Source organism: Harpia harpyja, chromosome 19 (assembly GCF_026419915.1).
Source record: "Harpia harpyja isolate bHarHar1 chromosome 19, bHarHar1 primary haplotype, whole genome shotgun sequence".
Classification (NCBI taxonomy): Eukaryota; Metazoa; Chordata; class Aves; order Accipitriformes; family Accipitridae; genus Harpia; species Harpia harpyja.
This window is the reverse complement of record NC_068958.1, coordinates 13099197-13116156: the sequence shown is the minus strand read 5'-3', so window position 1 is coordinate 13116156 and position 16960 is coordinate 13099197. Positions and strand designations below refer to the sequence as shown.

The following is a 16960-nucleotide window of genomic DNA, read 5'->3' as shown; positions in this document are numbered from 1 at the left end:
GTGGGCAGGCAAGGCAGTGGGTGCTATGGTGAGGAGCGACTGGGGGGGGACGCTTAGTGCCAGGGGGTGCATGGCCCATGGCACGCTGGGCAGAGGAGGGGCCTGAGACCTGCCCCGAGGCTGCCTGGGGCGCTGACCCCAGCACCCAGCCCAGAAATGGCCCAAACTGGGGGTCTTGCTCCCCAGCTTTGTGCTTTGGAGCAGCACCTGGGCGGGGTCGCTGTCAGAGCCCCGCTCCTCCTCAGCACTGCCTGGAGCTGCTCCCCCACACCAGTGCCGTGGCACACCAGCCCCAGTCTGGCCGCAGAAGGGTGTTCTCTGCTGGCTCGTAGCTTTTGGCCCAGGCCATGTGGCAAGCCACTGGCAGTTAATGGGAGCCAGGGGAGGCTGGCAGGGGGTCACCCATTGGAAATGGTTCCCTGAGGGAGCAGGGAGTACCACTGGTGTGGGGCCATGGGTTCATGTGGGAATGGGGGTTGCCTATAAGCAGGAACCCCAGGCGTCCCTGCCTGCGCCCTGACACTTTATTTCTTCTGCCTGAGCTGGCCAAAATCCAACTGTGCAGCCACTCATGCTGGAGCCCACTCTGTGGCTGGCAGGGACAGGGACAGGGATGGGACCAGGGGCACCCACCAGGCAGGGCTGGGATGGCTGCCGGGTGCTGGGCAGGGAGAGAAGCTGCCTGCCCCAGCCTGGGGGCTGCACCTGGGCCTGGGCAGGGCAGGGCAGGCAGCAGACAGGGCCTTTGTACAAGCCAGGTTTAAGCCTGAAGTGGTTTCACCCCAGAGATGCTCAGCTGGGCCAGCACTGGATCCTGCCTTGCTTTCCCCCACACAAGACTCACAGCCTCCTCTGCATCAGCGAAGCAGCTCTGGCAGGGGCACAGAGGGGGCCAGCGCAGGCTGCCCTGAGCCTGCAGGCAGTGGGGAGGGTAAAGCAGAGGGGGTCTGCCTGGGGAGGCTGAAGGCAGCATGGGGCGGCCCCTCCCTAGGAGCTGGGTAACCTTGTTTGGCAGGAGGGAACGGGGTTATTTATAGCCAGAGAATGGCCAAGCCATACAAGGGCAGGAGGGATGAGGTGCCTGGCTGCCCTTCTTTGGCGAGCTGCATCCCAGAGGGGCTTCTCCCAGGTGTCCCCCCCACCACTGGCCCCAGGGACCTGCTGGCACAGCTCAGCATGGATGCCCACTGGCCAGGAGCAATGCTGTGGGGAGATGGGAGCAAGCAGTGGGGGAAGAGCCTCTCAGTCTGAGCTCAAGAGGGTCCCCGTGCCCAAAAGGCCAGAGTCCCTGTGCTGTGCCAAGCGGCATCCTGGGGTGGCCAGTATCCCTGGCTGGGGAGAGCACCCGTTCCCAGTCCCATGCAGGCAGGTGTGGGCGAGGCCATGCCCATGCTGGGCTGAGCAGCGCTCGCCTCTGCCAGACAATGCTCCTGAAGCTGCTGGGCAGGGCGCTGCCAGGGCAGGACCGGCCAGCCACCGTGGGTTGTTGAGCCCCAGTGCCTTCCTTCAGGATGGCCTGGGGCAGCTGGGGGTCTCCTGCCTCCGGGCCTGACCCACTGCCTCCCCCCTGCAGTATGGCATCGTGCTGGACGCCGGGTCCTCCCACACAGCCATGTTCATCTACAAGTGGCCTGCAGACAAGGAGAATGACACTGGGGTGGTCAGCGAGCACAGCATGTGCGATGTGGAGGGTAAGGACTGTCCCAGTCCCCGGGGGCCAGTGCCTGGTGGAAGGGTCTCTCATGTCCCCTGTGGGCAGGGCACCGCAATGGTGCGAATGCCCCTGCCGTGCCCCGCTGCCTCCCTGTGTATTCACCAGTGCAGTGAGGTGTTATGAGGAGTCCAGCTCTGTTCCCAAAACCTCCCCATCTCCCTCCCCAGGTTTGCAGCCATGCATGCCTGTGGTTTATCTTTTCCTGGCATGCATTGAACCACCAGGAAACAATTCAGCTCCCTGCCTAGCCCAGTGAGGAGCGAGGGATGGTTTTCCACTCTCCATTTAAGCAACCTTTCCCAGGCTGTCAGCCAGTGGGGGATGCGGCATGGGCAGGGAGATGTGGCTGGACTCTGAAGGACTCCATGCCCACAGAAACCTGCAGCACCTGCCTCTTGAACAGCCTGGGAAGGGCAAAGCTGCCCACCAAGCATCTTCCCACCGAGCATCTTCCCACCACCTGCAGGGAGCAATGCTGTTTCCTCTCCACAGGTCCTGGCATCTCCAGCTACAGCTCCAACCCTCCGGCTGCCGGGACAAGCTTGGTGCCCTGCCTGAACCAGGCTCTGAGAGATGTGCCCAAGGAGAAGCACGCAGGCACCCCACTCTACCTGGGTGCCACAGCTGGCATGCGCCTGCTCAAGTGAGTGCTTGTTCTGGCCATGCCAGCTGCCTGGCCTCAAAGGCTGCCCGGGGGGCCCTGCCATGCCACCCTGCTGTCTCGCCACCCATGGCAGGGGTGGAGATGGCGAAGGACAGCTGTGGTCTTGCCCCCTTGCCAGGTGAATCTCCTAAATCTCCCAGCTGCCTGGCTCCGTGTCCCTTGCAGAGGTGCTCCTGCCTTTCAGAGCAGGAGATGCTCTGCAGGGCACAGCTAGCACATCCCTGGCTGAAAAGCGGCTGGTGTGGAGCCAGCAACGGGATGACCCAACCAGTCTTTTTGGCTAGCCAGGAGGAAAGTCCCCCTGCACCCATTGCCAGCCTGATGGGACGCAGTGAAAATAATTACACCCTGAAAACAACACAGAGGAGTGAGTCATGCCCCCCTCGCCCAGCCACAGGGTATGGCTCAGAAGGAGGGAGCACACCTCCATCCCTGCCTCCTTCTCCGGCAGAGACAAGAGGAATTAGCTGGGCTTTTTTGGGGACATCCCTACGGGTACCCGGGTGAGGACCCACCTGCCGCCCGCCCCATGTGCCGTGGCAGGGCCGGGCGCTGAGGGCTGTGCAGGCAGCGGGGTTCCACTCGTGGCACCCAAGTGCAGCCCTGCCACTCTGCCCTCTTTCCTGGCCCGCAGCATCACGAATGTGCAGGCTTCAGATGCCGTCCTCAGCGCCGTGACAGCCATGCTGAAGTCGTACCCCTTCAATTTCCGGGGGGCAAAGATCCTGTCGGGGGAAGAGGAAGGGGTCTTTGGCTGGGTCACTGCAAACTACCTCCTGGAGAACTTCATCAAGGTGGGCAGGGGATCGTGGTGCCCAGCGGGGATGGCCGTGGTGGCCAGGCTGTCCTGCAGCTCATCACATCCCCGCTCTTGTCTTCCTTGCTCAGCGTGGGTGGCTCGGGGAATGGATTCAGCCCCAGAAGAAGACCCTGGGGGCCATGGACTTTGGGGGTGCTTCCACACAGATCACCTTTGAAACCAGGGACACCATTGAAGACCCCAGAAACGAGGTGATGCTGAAGCTGTACGGCCAGGTGTACAAAGTGTACACCCACAGCTTCCTCTGCTATGGAAGGGACCAGGTCCTCAAGAGGCTGCTCTCAAAGCTCCTCCAGGTACCAGCGTGTGCTCGACAGGGATGCTGGCTGTCATTACCCTGTACTTGCCCCCTCACCCTGGTGTTTATACAGGGGTGTCCCCCAGCCCTGGCTCTAGGGCAGCCCCGCAGGGCCAGCTGCACACCTTTCCCAGCCAACTCTTGGGTTTTGCCCCAAACCCTCTCCCGTGGTCACAGGGCTTCCTCCCACCTTCTCCATAAGGTGTTGTACCCCTCAGCCAGAGCCAAGACGTCCCAAGTCATCTCAAGATGCTTGTGGCAACTGCCAGCTCTGCGTACCGCTGCCCACGCTCCTCTGCATCTTCCCAGCAGGGAAACAGAGGCAGGCAGGCAGCGGTGCTGGGGCTGCCGCACAGCACCAGGAAGCTGGGGCTACAGCACGGCTCACACATCCCACGTGTCGCTTCTTCGGCAGGCTGCGAGCTACCAAGCAACCATCACCCATCCCTGCTGGCCCACGGGGTACCACAAGAGCCTGTCACTGAGCAGTGTCTACGACAGCCCCTGCACAGAGAAGGAGAGGCCAAGCCTTGCCCTCAACACCACCGTCACCGTGGTCGGCACCGGGAATGGGAGCCTCTGCACTCTGCATGTCAGCAAGCTCTTTGACTTCACCACCTGCTCCTTTTCCCGCTGCTCCTTTGATGGCATTTTCCAGCCAGAGGTTTCAGGAAACTTCATCGTAAGTCCTGGCATGGAGTGGGGTGGTGACCCAGTTGCAGGGTGGGCAGGTGTCCCCAGCATCACATGGCAGCAAAGCCAGCCCCCCCAGCTCTGGAAGGGCAGTCACTTGTGCCCACCACACTGGTCAGAGCAGCTGTTCATGGCAAGAGGGTTTGCTCCCAGCCTGTCCCACAGCTGCCTCCTTTCCTCCATCAGGCCTTCTCTGCCTTCTTCTACACGGTAGACTTCATCCAGGCAGTGATGGGGACACCCGTGTACTTGCCCAGCGACCTGAAGGATGCTGCTGAGACCGTGTGTGCCACCAGCTGGAGTGAGGTGGGCTCCTTGGGCATGGCGGGGAGGAGAGGGCTGCTTCAAGTGGGGCTTCACCTGGGCTCTGAGAGCAGCCCTTGGAGGGGGCTGGGTGTCCTGGCACCCAGGGAGTAGGGGGAGGGTGGGTGGTGACTCCCATATGGGACCAGGAGAGGCTCAGGTGGGTATGGGAAGTGCCTTAGCCAGCCAGATGCAACCACCCAGAGCTTCAGGCAACAGAAAGAAAGCCTGGACCCTGCTGCCTTGACCCCTTTTCTCTCTCCCTCCATGTATCCCATCCAGCTGCTCCAGAAAGCCCCCAAGCTGGAGAAGAGGTTGCCGGATTACTGCGCTGTCAGCACGTTCGTTTATTTGCTCACCACCAAAGGCTATAACTTCAACAACCGTTCCTTCCCCAACATTGCCTTCCAGAAGAAGGTGGGTAACACCAGAGCACATACCCATCCCATGGTATCTGTTTGGAGTTAGGCCAAAAAGCCCTGCAGGAGAGATGATCCCACAACAAGAAAGAGCCAAGCAATGTGAGGGAAGATCTCGGGGAACAGGGGCAGGCTGGGACTGCCAGGTTTTGGGTGGATCTTCTGGGAGATGGAAAAAAAAATGAGCTGAGCTGACTGTAGGGTGGTCATGGAGTCATGAATTGCAAGGTCCTCCAGTCCTTCCTTGGCCCTCAAGACACCATCCATCTCAAAAAACTCTTTGATCTAGTTTGTTGGGAAGTTATCTCGGGGCAGGATCGCACCTTCGCCAAGTCCCCTCACCTGCACGAGCCATGGGATGGGCAGCAAGATCAGGACTGGCCTGAGCGGATGAGATCCTGCTCCCAACGGATGAGCCCAGCTCAGCATGGGACAGTCACTGCTTTGTCCCAGGGCTGGCTGGACCAGTGGGCAAGCGAGGGCTCAGCGTGCTATGGACTGCCCCAAACCCCTCTCCTCCATTGGGCTGACAGTGAGGTAGTCCTTGGAAGGTCTTTTGAGGGCCATGGAGCTGGGTTGACTAGGGTGGTGACAATGCCATGATGTTTCCACAGGCAGGAGAAACCTCCATTGGCTGGGCCTTGGGCTACATGCTGAACCTCACCAACATGATCCCGGCAGAGAAGCCCTCTTCCCATAAAAGCATGCTGTACAACTACTGGGTCATCCTCATCTTGCTCTTTGTGGTCACCACCCTGACGTCTCTGGTGACTGCCGTCTGCCTGCTCCGGCACAGCAAGTCCCTCACAATCTAACAGCAGGGACAGGGTGGGCCTTGTCTGCAGGAACCAGCACCATCCTTCCTGCTGGAGCCTCCATGGCCTGAACACGTGGGATGCGGCAAGTGCTCGGAGATGTCCTCCTAGGATACCCAATGCTGCCTGTCCCAGAAGGAAAGCTGTGCCTTTTTGCCCTCCCCTTGCTTTCAAGCTGCAGAAAGGGGGGACAGAAGAGGACCGCTGGCCCTGCAGAAGAATAGCTTAAGGGTTTCCCAGTGCTACGTGGGGACGGACCCCAGAGCAGGCTCAGGATTTGGATGTCCAGACCTGGGGCATCTTTCTGCCGCCAGACCTGGGCTGGACTGGGCCAGCAAGCCCAGACAACAGCAGGATTTATTCTCATGTGCATGGGGTGGGTGGGAAGTATTACTTATGCTAGTTCTTATAGCTGAGCTTGCTAGCCTGTCCCTGGAGCATCAGCCCTGCCTCCCAGGGAGCTCTGGGCATCACCCAGAGCCCATGCTGTCTTTCTGGCCAATGCACAAACCCCACTGACCTTCCTGAGGGCCAGATCTTGGCCTGGACTTCCACCAGCCTCAGCACAGGGGCTTTGGGTAGGGGCTTAGCAACAACCAGAAGTGGGCTGTAGGCAGCATGTCCCCCTTCAGCAACCAGATGTGGTGCTTTCCCCATTCCTGCAGTTCGTAAGCCAGTCTTGCCTTTGCCACAGCCAGAGCCTCCTCTGTCCCCACAGCAATGGCACAAAAAGCCCCTGTGGCTCCCTGGTGCATGGCTGTGCCATCACAGAGGTGATGGGCTCACTGCGGGAGTGGGGTTTTGCACTGCCTTAGGATTTGAGCCCTGCATCACCCCACACCAGGCAGCTGGGAGGATGCGCCTCCATTTCCAAATGAGTAAAAACAGGGACATGCGAACGTGCAGAAGGTTTGATTTTGTTTGTTTTGGTTTTTTTTTTATAATCAGAAATAAATCTTTGTAACCACTCTTATGGCTCTGTAGCTCTTGATCAGCAACAGGCTGATCAAGCCTGGCTGTCCTGCAGGGGTAGAGCCACTTACGGGGTCTACTCATACACAGCCACAGGTCAGGCTCTGCCTGAAGGTCTCAATCCCTTGCAGCCTGCCCAGTGCTGAGACACCATCATGGCTTTGTATGCTCTACCAGCCTGGAGAATCCCCCAAGATGGACCAAGACGGGCTTGAAACCTCGCTCCAGACTCAGGCCCACCTGGAAGCGGAAGAGTTTCAACCAGCTATGGTGGCAAAGTCCAGGTTTCCCAAGGTCCAGTCACCCCAAAGGCATGAGCAGGCAGCGCTCAAGCTGACTCTGTCCTGTGCGTTCACTGCTGCACTCACGACCGCAGCCTCCATGCAAGGAAAACATGTAGGGAGCCTCGGCTCCCAGGGAACCGGGTCTGGTACCCAAGCAGGGCAGGAGAGCAGCCCGCAGGGTTGGCAATTTGTTCATGCAGTCACTGGCAGCTCAGAGCAACCATGGCATGCATCCAGCCACCGGACACCTGTGCGGGGCCAGTCGCAACTCATCAAGCCCATCTGGAAAGAACCTCCCACCCCACCACGTTCCTCTGCATGCCCCAGGAGAGGAGCGGCTTTAGTAAGAGTTGCAGTTTCTCACTGCCCTCCTTGCTCTCGCAGGCAGCACGAGCTTCATGGGTTTGCTCACTTAGCAACATCCTTCCCTGCTCCAGCTGAGTTCCCAGTACGCTGTGCTTGGCTTAACCCACCTGTTCCCCACAGCCACTTTGCTTTTAGCTGTTCTGCTGGCTGCTCCCCAACTCTCTGCACAGGGCAAACATGATTCCAGTTCAGATGATGCTCTGAGCCCCCAAACCCAGTTTCCTCCCGGGCCCTTCATGTCCCCAGCACAGGGACTCCCTCCTGTGCCAAGGCTCAGGGACTGTCTCCAGCTCTCCCAGGGAAGGAGGCATTTTTGATCTCTGAAGCTGAAATGCTGCTGCTCTGCTCTAAGAAACCAGCTAGCTTCCAGATCACAGGCTGGGATTCCCCTTCTAAGAAATTCAGCTGCAGCTGAATCAGAGCTGGACATCCACCAAGAGCAGCCAGTTTGCCCTAGCCATGACTTGGAATTTGCTGTTAGGAAAAAAGGAAGTAAAAGAGTCTTCTTAATCTTCCCACATGCACCTCTGGGTGCGCAGGATTCGAGACAGTACCATTCCCTTGCCAGTTGTTTACGGATCTGGATGGAAAGTCTGGGACTGGCCAGGTGACTGCCCCGAGAGCAAGGCAGGCACCGCACAGAGGGGCTCTAGGCACATGTATACCCCCTTTGTGGGGGCAGAAAGAACACCCCCAGAGGCCACGCAGCTGCAGGGCTCAGCTCAGCTCCATTCAGGCAGGAGAGAAAAGCTTTGCTGCTACAGGGGCAGGGATGCTGTGACCAGCTAGGCTCAAGATACAGAGAGCACACGGCAACAGCTCTGCCCTCTCACTGCTTAGACCAGACCCATCCGTGCCTGTCAGCGTTTCACAGCCCTGTGCTGTTGGATTGCAAGCACCGTGGCCTCAGAGGGACCAGTGCTCTCTGCTCCAATGTTTACTGCAGGGGCTGCCTCAGGGTGACATTTATCACCTGCACCCCAGCTCTTCCTGTCCCACCGCCAGCCTTTGCTTCATCCACAATGTGCACTTTAAGCTCTTGACTTTTATTGTACCCCCATGTGTGATGTTCAGAGGTCACCTGGGAGGCAGCAATCCCTATGGTGCCTGCACCACGCTCTCACCAGATCAACTCATCTGAGTTCCTGGGCAGTGCCACAGAGCCCACCAGTCTTGCAGGCAGCACAGGTGCAGGCAGGCTCGGCAGGCAGGAAGGGGTGAAGCAGGACACGGGCAAGGCGTGCTGTGCTCTCCTAGCTACTCCACAACGTCCCCGTACTTGTTCCTTCTCACCAGCGGTGCCACGCTCTCTCTGTCCTCTGGACTGGGCAGATTTTCTGCAACAGAAAGAACAAGCTCCCTGGGCCCCTGACTGTCCTTGAGTGTTTGCCAGGGGCGGGCAGAGAACCACAGAGCCCTGGTGAAGCGTTTAAACCCCCTTCAGCTAGGCCCAGCTTTGGGAGCTCAGGGTACCAGTGGGAGAAAGCAGCTGGCAGCTGCGGGAACCATCCACTCCAGCTCTGCCCACTGCACGGAGCAACTGGGGTGTGGAGTGGTTTACTGCCTCCCTCCATCCCCTACCCTCTTCTTCTTCTTCCAGCAAGCAAGCCCTTCACGCAGGCTCTTGTGAATCCACAAAGCAGGCAGGGCAGCAGGCAGAAGCAAGTGCTCCCACCCCACACTGCCAGCCCTGCTCAGGTACCTGCAGCGCAGGTGATGGGGCTGGGGCACGAGGGACATGGGAGCCATGAGACCAGGCAGGGTGCTCCAGCCACCCTAGCACCGCTGCCACCCCAGGTGCCTGCTCCTATCCCTCGGCTGCAGGGTGCCACTGTAGGACTTCTATGCGGATTTTGGCAATGACACAAACAGTCACCACCTTAATTACGAGTCAGGAGCAGCAAATTGTCGCAGCAGGGAAGAAACAGGCATGACAAGCCCAGGGAAAGCAGCAGGGAGAGATGTGAACATACCTGCAGGCTGAGACACCCTACCAGCCACGGCAAGCTCCTGTGGGGACTTGCCTGTCTCCAGGTAAATCCAGAAGTCGGCGCATTTCCGCGTCTCGGCTCGGGTTACCACGTAGCTGGCGAGGGACCCTGCGGCTGAAGAGACCAAGATGCTCCCGACAGCGCCAGCAGCAAGGGCATTTGCTAAGGGCAGCGGTGGGAAAAGCACCTGCCAGCGTATGAGCTGCTGCAGCTGCCTTCGAGCCGTCCCCGACCCCCCCAGGGCCCTGAGGCGCAGGGCCGTGACAGGAGCCAGGGAATGAAGTCCCCCAGGCCGAGGACGAACAGCCCTTCTGCCCGCGGCACGGCCCCGCTCAGAGCGGGGTCCCGCCGCCTTGCCTGGGCGCGGGCAGGGCCGGGCAGGACGCTCACCCCCGGCCAGCAGCAGGCTCCACTGCAGGCTGTACGGCAGCTTCTTGTTCACCAGCTTCTGCACGGCGAAGGCGGCTCCGCTGCCTGCCGAAACCCGGGGGCCGGGCGCCGTTACCGGCCGCGGCCCCGCCCGGGCCACCCCCCCTCCCGCTGCCCGCGGCCCCCGGGAAGCGGCTGGGGTGGGGGGGGGGGGCACGGGGAGAGCCGGGCCAGGCCGTACCTGCCAGGAAGGTACCGATGCCCTTCATGAAGGCGTGGGACTGGCAGGCCGCGTACTGCTGCAGCGCCTGCGGAGGCACACTCAGCGCGGGGCGCCGGCTCCGGCCCCACCGGCGCCCGCCCCCAGCCCCCTCCCGCCCGCCCCAGCGCCCCCGGCCCCGGCAGGCCGCACCGGGTGCTTGGCGGCTACGCTGTCCTCCACCCGCCGCAGCCCCAGGTTGACCATGGCGGGGCTGGCTGCCCTAGTGCCGGGGAGGGCCCGCAGGCCTCGCCCGCCCCTTCCGGCGCTGCCGCCATGGCGGAGCCGGCCGGGCCCTTCCACCTGCTGCAGGCCGGGCCGGGCCGGTACCTCTGCTACTGCCGCCCCGGCCCCGGCCCCGGCGGCACCGTCTAGTGAGTGCAGGGCCGGGGCCGGGGCCGGGGCCGGGGCCGAGCGGCCCCGGCACGGCCTGAGCTGCTGCCTCCCGCAGTGTGACCGACGCGCTGGAGGTCTGGGCCGGGGAGCTCGGCGTCCGCCCGCCGCTCGGCTGCGTAGGTAGCGGGGCTGGGGCAGCGGGAAAGGCCCGGGCCTGGGCGGCTGTGGGGCCCGGGCCGGGGGCCAGGGAAGGCCGTGTCGAGACGTGCCCCCTCTCCTCCGCAGCGGTGCCGGCCAGAGGAGCACGGCACGAAGCTCAGGTGGGTGCCGCAGCTGCGGGGACCCGGCCCCTCTGTCGAGGGCCCCACTCACCCCGGCCTCGCCCGCGCAGGGAGGCCTTGGGGCGGCAGGCCGCCTCGCTGAGCCTGGGCGAGGGGAAGGCCACGCTGCAGCCGCGGGACGAGGCCCAGTGCTCAGCCCTGGATCTCTTCAAGCTGCCCGTCGCCGAGGCGAGGAGCCAGCTCCAGGCACTGGTGTTTGGCATGGCAGAGCATGTGGAAAGCCTGGAGAGACGCCTGGAAGGTCTGTGGGGGTTTTGGAAGGGGGTATAGGCGGGAGGAGGGTGGGCAGCTCCCTGCCACCTCTGCAGTATTGTCCCCGTCCCCCCCCAAAGTGCCCCAGGTGATCCAGTTCGGCCAGCAACAGGAGAAGGCTGTGCCACCCTGGTGTTGCCCCAGGTGGTTTCTCCTCACTGGTTCTGGGTGGACTGGCCAGGAGAGCTGGACAGCAGGGGTGCTGCCTTATTTTTCCTATATGCGCTGGCCAGTTCCCAAGGCTGGCCAGGGTCTGCACTTGGCCACCTCGGGCAGAAGAGATCCAGCGTGGGACCAGAGGATGCAGTGTTGTGTCTCTGTGCAGAAACACAACCTTGTCCCCATGGCTAGCACCGCACCATCATCTCTGTGTGTGGGAGTCGCCTTACAGAGGTTTCTGGTTTAGGGGTCTAGGAAGATCCTGGGGCGGCAGCAGCCTGGGTGGGAGTGCTGGGAGAAGAATGTGGCTCAGTTTGGCTGTGGAGGGGGAGGGAGCTTGCTGGGGAGGCTTGGGGTGCTGCATGCCACATTGGGGTGCGTTGTCACAAGCTCTGGCTCTGGTTCCTGTCTCAGCAGTGGTGGAGACACTGGCGTCTTCCTGCAGCCCTGAGAAGAACGCTGCCTGGAGCCAGCAGCTCTTTGTACCAGGTAGGCAATTGCCAGGGGGCACATCCCCTGGTCCCACTGCTTGTTTGCCTTCTTTTCATCAGGAGGCTGCTGGTCCTCTGTCCATGTGCTCTCCAGGACACTCTTGAGTCCCCTCAGCTGTGGCTGCTGTCAGCCGCCCCACTCTTCTGGTGCCCTTCCCAGCACAGAAGGGGCCAGGGCTCAGCGCGGTGGCCCTCGGGGTGTCTGGGATGCACTCTGCTCAGGTCACATGCCGGGCATCATCAGGCAGGTTGCTTGCTAGCTTCCAGGAGGAGGTCAGGCTTCGCTGCTCTTCCAGACTGGGGGCCGTGGCAGGTCCATGGCTCCCTCCTCCTTTGGGAGAGGAGACCAGGTTTGGCCCTTCCTCACCCACCACGATGTTGGGCCTGCCAGGCTGGGCTGCTGGAGGCTCACCCTGGGCTTGCAGGACTGCCAAAGCAACTAGCTGACCTTTTGCAATCCCTGTCCTGCCTGTCCCTGACCGAGGCAGACCCCAGCCCCAGGAAGAACAGGGGTGCTGGCTCAGCTTTGTCAGCCAAGAGGAAGATCCCAGGAGAGTCTCTCATTAACCCTGGCTTCAAAAGGTAAGTGCCGCTCCCAGGCCTAGTGCTGTGGCTGGGCTGCACGGAGATCTCGTGGACTCTGCTCTGTAGCTGCATGGGAGCAAGGTGTGGGGCTTTGGGCTGTGATGCTCCCTCCATCTCCTTCTAGCAAGAGGGCACCATCTGGAGTGGATTTTGAGGACTCCTGACCTGTGCTGTCCCGTCCCCTGATGACAGTCCTACTGGAGCCTTGTCAGCCGCGTGTGTGGCTGGTGGAGGAGGTTTCGCTGCACCCTGGGCCTGCTGAGCCCCCTGCGCCCAGGGAGGCGGACGGGGCAAGCAGGACCCAGAGGGCTGGAGCCAGCACCTGGCAGGCCTGAGCACGCAGCAGATCCTCAGCGGGTGCAGTGGCAGGGCCTTTGGCGGGGACAGATGGGGTAGGGGTGACAGAAGTGGTGGCTTCTTTCCCTGCAGCTCTTCCCTGCTGGCAGGGGCCACCTCTCTACCTTGCTTGCCATGAATTGGTAGGGTTTTTAAAGAACTTTTATATCGCTATGTAACAAAAAGATTGCTTATGCTTAACTGATTGCTAGTAAAGGTGGTTTTAGCCAGCTGGTCTCTGGGGACTGGGACAACGCAGATGTGTCAGTCCATTCTGCCTTTCCCTTGCTCAGGAACCCTGTGGCCAATCTCAGCTGAACCTGGAGTGTCAGGGGCTCAGAGGAATTCACTTTCCTGCCAGCTTTGTGCCAGTGGGCTGGTGGGTGAGTGGTCAGAGCCTCCCCAGCCCCCTGGAGAACTGGGAGAATGAGCCCAGCCTCTGCTAGGTACTGGGAGAGGACTGGGAGGCCGGTGCGAAGTCCTGCGAGGGTGGAGAGCTGCTGGGGCTGGTCACTCCAGACTCACGCTTGTCTCACTTGCAAAGCCTTTATTGATTTCCGGGAGCTCTGATATGTGGCTCGGACTTGCCCCACTTCACCCCCATCCCTCTCCCAAATCTGCTCCTGAGAGCTTCCTAACAGGAGGTTCTGGGGGGACAGTGCCCTCCGCTCCCCTCACTCAGGGTGATAGGGGCTGGGCCGTGTCCACCACCCGCACCATCCCCCCGGCTCTGTTCCCCGGGCTCTGCCGTGGCTGTGCCAGTTCCCCTCACCCGGTGCAGCTCCTCGGGGGCATCCTGCGGTGCCTGCTGCCCTGGCACAGCCCTGCCTCGGGTCACTCCAGAGGAGGCTGCAGGGATGCCCGCTGCGGTGCGCTGCCCTGTCTGTACCCCACAGCCCTCTGCTCTGGGCAGCTTTTCCTCCCCATCTCCTTCCCTTGCCCTCAGCATTGCCCAGCTTTAGTATAGATGGTGCCCATGGCTGTGGGGACTTTGCACCCATCCTGATGCTTGAGGGACCGCAGGGCAGGTTGAGGGGTTCCTGGCTGAGCAGGGAGAGTGGCACAAGAGCTGAGAACGCATTTGCGGGCTTGGCGTGATGCAGATTGCTGCCGGCACCTTGGGCAGGGGTGCCAGCTGAGGGAATTTGAGTGGGAGGGGCACAGCTCATGCTCTCTGCCCTCCTGAGTGCGTGCAGGCAGGACTGGTGGTAGTGGCAGGACTGGGGCAGACACTGGCCTGCTGCCCGACCCTGACCCTGCACCCACCTGGGCGCGTGCCCGGCTCACTGCGGCGACCGGACCACAGAGCGATAGGCTTGTACAATCTCCTCGCTGTTGGGGCAGGTGTATTTGAACTCCTTGGTTTCGCTGGCGCTGTTGAGGTAGCGCCACACGCCCCGCAGGTCCTTTGGGATCCCAAAGCAGCGGTAATGCTGGCACACAACCTGCGGGCAGAAACAGGGTGAGCCCTTGCCCAGCCCTGTGTGCCTGTGGTGTGCCAAGGAGGGCCCCGTGGCCAGGGGCTGGTATTCACAGGCAGGAGCCAGCCAGGAAGGGTGGCAGGGGGCCAGGGGACATCCCTGGCATTGCACGAGTCAAGGGGCGGCACCTGGCAGGGGATGCGGAGGGGATTGAGATCTGTGGGAAGGCAGCATGCAGGCAGGGGTCATGGGGAGGGGGGTGCCAGGGGCACACCGGGATGATACAGGGGTTGGCAAAGGAGCAGGGGGTTGCTGCAGGCACCAAGGGGGAGGTGAGAGCATGGGGCCAGTGACATTGAGAAGCCAGGGAGAGAAGAGCACAGCACCAGGGTGCCCACACTCGCCTGAACGATGTTGAGCTTGGGCAGCAGGTTGCAGTCGGCTAACGTGAGCTGGTCCCCATCAAGGAAGCGGCGCTGGGAGGCCCGGAGGTGGGGGTTGTGGGCCAGCTCGTACTCCAGGGGGGCACTCAGGTACTCGTCCAGCTTCAGCAGGGCCCGCAGCAGGCTCCGCTGCAGCACTGCGGGGAGGGCGGCAGTGCCGCTGGCTCAGGGCATGGCCCCGCTGTGGGCACGGGGCCCTGCAGCTCTGCCGTGGCCTCCTGCCAGCCCACCCCTGTGCCCAGGCAATGCCAGCCCACGCTCTTCCCGCCTTGCCCAGGATGGCATTTGCCCCTGCCCTCCCAAGAGGGCCCTGGCATGGCCATGCTGAGCTGTGTGGGGAGGGGCAGTGCCTGGAGAGACCCAGCTGTGGCCTGGGGCAGGGGAGGGCTGGAAAGGCTCAGGGTGACCTGACCGGGCTTCAGGGTGGTGTCCCCCCACCCAGCTCCTCACCCTCGTCCTGGGCAGGCACTGGGTTCTTGATGAAGGTGGAGAACTTGTGAAAGATGTCATTCCCAGCCAGGCTGGACTCCCTGTACCGTGGGACCAGGCTGGGGAACCTGCAGGGACACAGGCACAACTGAGGAAAGAGGCAGGGGCCAGCAGGCTCGTGCTGCCTGCCCGCCTCCCCTCTCTCAGCCTGTCCTGCCCCTCTTTGGCCCCTTGCCCCCTCTCAGGGCAGTGCCGGACACTGACATGGGGGGGCCCAGCTTGTCCTCCAGGAAGTCCTCAATGGTGATGGTGTCAGTCTTGGGCTCGCCGTTGTAGAGCAAAACGGGCAGCTGGGCACCCGGTGCGAAGTCCTTCAGCATGTCTAGTGCCCTGCAGGAGATGGGGATGGATGCTGACACTTGGCAGTGCCCAGGGCTCTGCAGGGCACTGCACGCTTGTGTGTGTGTGTTTGTATGCACAGGTGTGTCCTGTGCAAAGGGTTGAGGTGGTGCCCCTAGGCTACTCTTGCCTCACTGTGTGCCCATGGCAGCTCTGCCCTGGGAAATGCCTACCGACCTCCCTCAGGCAGCAGTGGGCAGCTGGAGGGGGGTACAACAGGCTCTATGCATCCCACAGCGCCCCCCCTTCGTGTCCCTTCGCAAGGGGTTTGGGACCTGCCACCTCCCCCATCAGTGTGCCAGGGCAAGGCTGTCCCACCCAGCCCATGGCCCTGACCCCATGGCTGGCAACCCCCATGGTGAGTGGGGGGGCACGACTCACCTCTTCACATCCACGGTGGTGAGGGTGAAGGGCACCCCTTTGAGCAGTAGCACCATGAAAAGCCGCTGGCAGAAGGGGCAGTGGCCCATGCTCTCCCCGTCCTCGCTTGCCTGCAGGCAGAGAGGGAGAGTTCAGCTGCCCCTTCACCCCAGCACAGCCGCAGCGGGGGCAGCGCTGGCTGGGCAGCCCCGGTGGGTGCAGAGGGAGGGTGGCAAGCCACATGCCACCCACCCCGGCCAAGCCCAGGCTGGCTGCAGGCTGGCGAGCAGTGCTGGCAGTCCATGGCACCTGCTATGCTGGGCAGGGCGCCAGCCCCTGGCCCCTGCCTGCTCCTGGGGCCTCCGCACCCCACCCCAGAGCAGCCTGCGTGGCACAGCGGGTGCTGGCCCTGGCACCCCCGGAAGAGCAGGGGGCCCCAGGCTACCCCAGCCCCACAGTGCCGAGGGGGCTGGGGCCTGGGGGCAGCGACCGTGGTGGCACCGGGTACGGCTGTGGCAGGGGACAGCCCAGAGCAGCAGGGGCTGTGCTGGAGGAAGGTGGTGGCGATGCTGGTGGCCCTGTCGCCCCCAGGTGTGATCCCAGGTGGGCCCTGTCCTGCCCTGTGTAGCCGGACAAACTGCCCTGGCCAGGCAGTGGCTGGGAAGGGCCCGGCAGGTGCAGGCAGATGCTGTGGTGGCTAGGCTGCTGGGCAGGGGGCCCAGTTTTGGGGGAGGCATCCCAGTCCAACACCCCATGCTGAACACCCACAGCCCCCCATGCCCGCGGGGCAGGCAGCAGCATGCCGTGCCATGGAGATGAGCCCCGAGCTGCCCCCTGCCTGCCCAGGGCCCCACATCTGCGCACTGCAGTGGGCAGGGGTGGCCGGGCCACGCCAGCCCAGTGATGCCGGAGGTGCCCGCCAGCGCGGGGCACCGCAGGCCCCCGTGACCCCTCTCACCTTGACGAAGAGCTGGATTTGGGGTTTCTCGGCCATGCTGGGTGGTGGCTGCTGGCTGAGTGGTGGCTGTGGTGCGAGTGCCGGTGCTGGTGCATGGCCCCTCCCAGCCCACATTCCTCCCTGGGGTGCACCCGCTCCCACCCACACCTGGCCCCACAGCGCAACCAGGGACGCCCTGCCATGGGGCCCTGGCCACCGCTGCTGCTGGCAGCCCGAGTCCAGCAAGGGCAGCCTACGGCATCACCAGCTGCAGCGGCTCCTGCCTGGGCACCCTACCTGCGCTGCCTGTGCCCTGCAGGGCTTCGTGCCCCCAGCCAGCCCCACCACCCACCCTGGAAGATGCCAAGTGCTGGGCACAGGCCTGTGTTGTGCCCAGCTGCCTTTGCCCATAGCAGGCTCTTGCACCCCCACCCCAGGGCACTATGAACCCCCTCCTCAGCCCTTGCCCAGCCCGGTCCCTCCCTGGGCACCCAGCCCTGGCAC

The 16960-nt window shown here is 62.6% G+C and overlaps 4 protein-coding genes across 10 annotated transcripts in view; 2 read left to right on the top strand and 2 right to left on the bottom strand.

Moving 5' to 3' along the window:
* ENTPD2 (ectonucleoside triphosphate diphosphohydrolase 2) overlaps positions 1 to 6695 on the top strand; it is a 33917-nt gene extending 27222 nt beyond the window's left edge. For both annotated transcript variants that reach the window (XM_052815329.1, XM_052815328.1), the window contains 8 exons: positions 1574 to 1691; positions 2207 to 2357; positions 3013 to 3172; positions 3267 to 3494; positions 3912 to 4178; positions 4376 to 4495; positions 4775 to 4909; positions 5526 to 6695. In XM_052815329.1, coding sequence (XP_052671289.1) covers positions 1613 to 1691; positions 2207 to 2357; positions 3013 to 3172; positions 3267 to 3494; positions 3912 to 4178; positions 4376 to 4495; positions 4775 to 4909; positions 5526 to 5726 — 1341 coding nt within the window. In that variant the 5' untranslated portion in view covers positions 1574 to 1612 and the 3' untranslated portion in view covers positions 5727 to 6695. The remainder of the gene's footprint in view (positions 1 to 1573; positions 1692 to 2206; positions 2358 to 3012; positions 3173 to 3266; positions 3495 to 3911; positions 4179 to 4375; positions 4496 to 4774; positions 4910 to 5525) is intronic.
* Positions 6696 to 8378: 1683 nt separating this feature from the next.
* TMEM141 (transmembrane protein 141) lies at positions 8379 to 10231 on the bottom strand. 3 transcript variants are annotated; one of them, XR_008239372.1, is made up of 6 exons: positions 10121 to 10205; positions 9950 to 10016; positions 9730 to 9813; positions 9322 to 9453; positions 9051 to 9190; positions 8551 to 8685 (listed from the first exon to the last, which is right to left on the bottom strand). XR_008239372.1 is itself a non-coding variant. In XM_052815338.1 (5 exons), exons 1-5 carry the CDS (start codon positions 10172 to 10174, stop codon positions 8606 to 8608), a joined length of 366 nt encoding a protein of 121 aa, XP_052671298.1. In that variant the 5' UTR covers positions 10175 to 10231; the 3' UTR covers positions 8379 to 8605. The 3 variants fall into 3 exon arrangements, 2 of the variants coding, with proteins under 2 accessions (XP_052671298.1, XP_052671297.1); XM_052815338.1 differs by lacking the exon at positions 9051 to 9190 and having other exon boundaries at positions 8379 to 8685; positions 9373 to 9453; positions 10121 to 10231; XM_052815337.1 differs by lacking the exon at positions 9051 to 9190 and having other exon boundaries at positions 8379 to 8685; positions 10121 to 10228.
* PAXX (PAXX non-homologous end joining factor) lies at positions 10181 to 12697 on the top strand. 4 transcript variants are annotated; one of them, XM_052815334.1, is made up of 7 exons: positions 10181 to 10341; positions 10419 to 10479; positions 10589 to 10623; positions 10695 to 10885; positions 11473 to 11544; positions 11972 to 12128; positions 12256 to 12697. In XM_052815334.1, the coding sequence occupies exons 1-7, from the start codon at positions 10244 to 10246 to the stop codon at positions 12293 to 12295; spliced, it is 654 nt and encodes a 217-aa protein (XP_052671294.1). In that variant the 5' UTR covers positions 10181 to 10243; the 3' UTR covers positions 12296 to 12697. The 4 variants fall into 4 exon arrangements, with proteins under 4 accessions (XP_052671294.1, XP_052671295.1, XP_052671296.1 ...); XM_052815335.1 differs by having other exon boundaries at positions 10182 to 10341; positions 11470 to 11544; positions 12035 to 12128; XM_052815336.1 differs by having other exon boundaries at positions 10202 to 10341; positions 12035 to 12128.
* A 232-nt stretch (positions 12698 to 12929) lies between these two features.
* Positions 12930 to 16812, bottom strand: CLIC3 (chloride intracellular channel 3). Its single transcript, XM_052815332.1, has 6 exons — positions 16478 to 16812; positions 15541 to 15650; positions 15025 to 15150; positions 14782 to 14888; positions 14293 to 14468; positions 12930 to 13912 (listed from the first exon to the last, which is right to left on the bottom strand). Exons 1-6 carry the CDS (start codon positions 16589 to 16591, stop codon positions 13751 to 13753), a joined length of 795 nt encoding a protein of 264 aa, XP_052671292.1. The 5' UTR covers positions 16592 to 16812; the 3' UTR covers positions 12930 to 13750.
* Between the last annotated feature and the right edge of the window lie 148 nt (positions 16813 to 16960).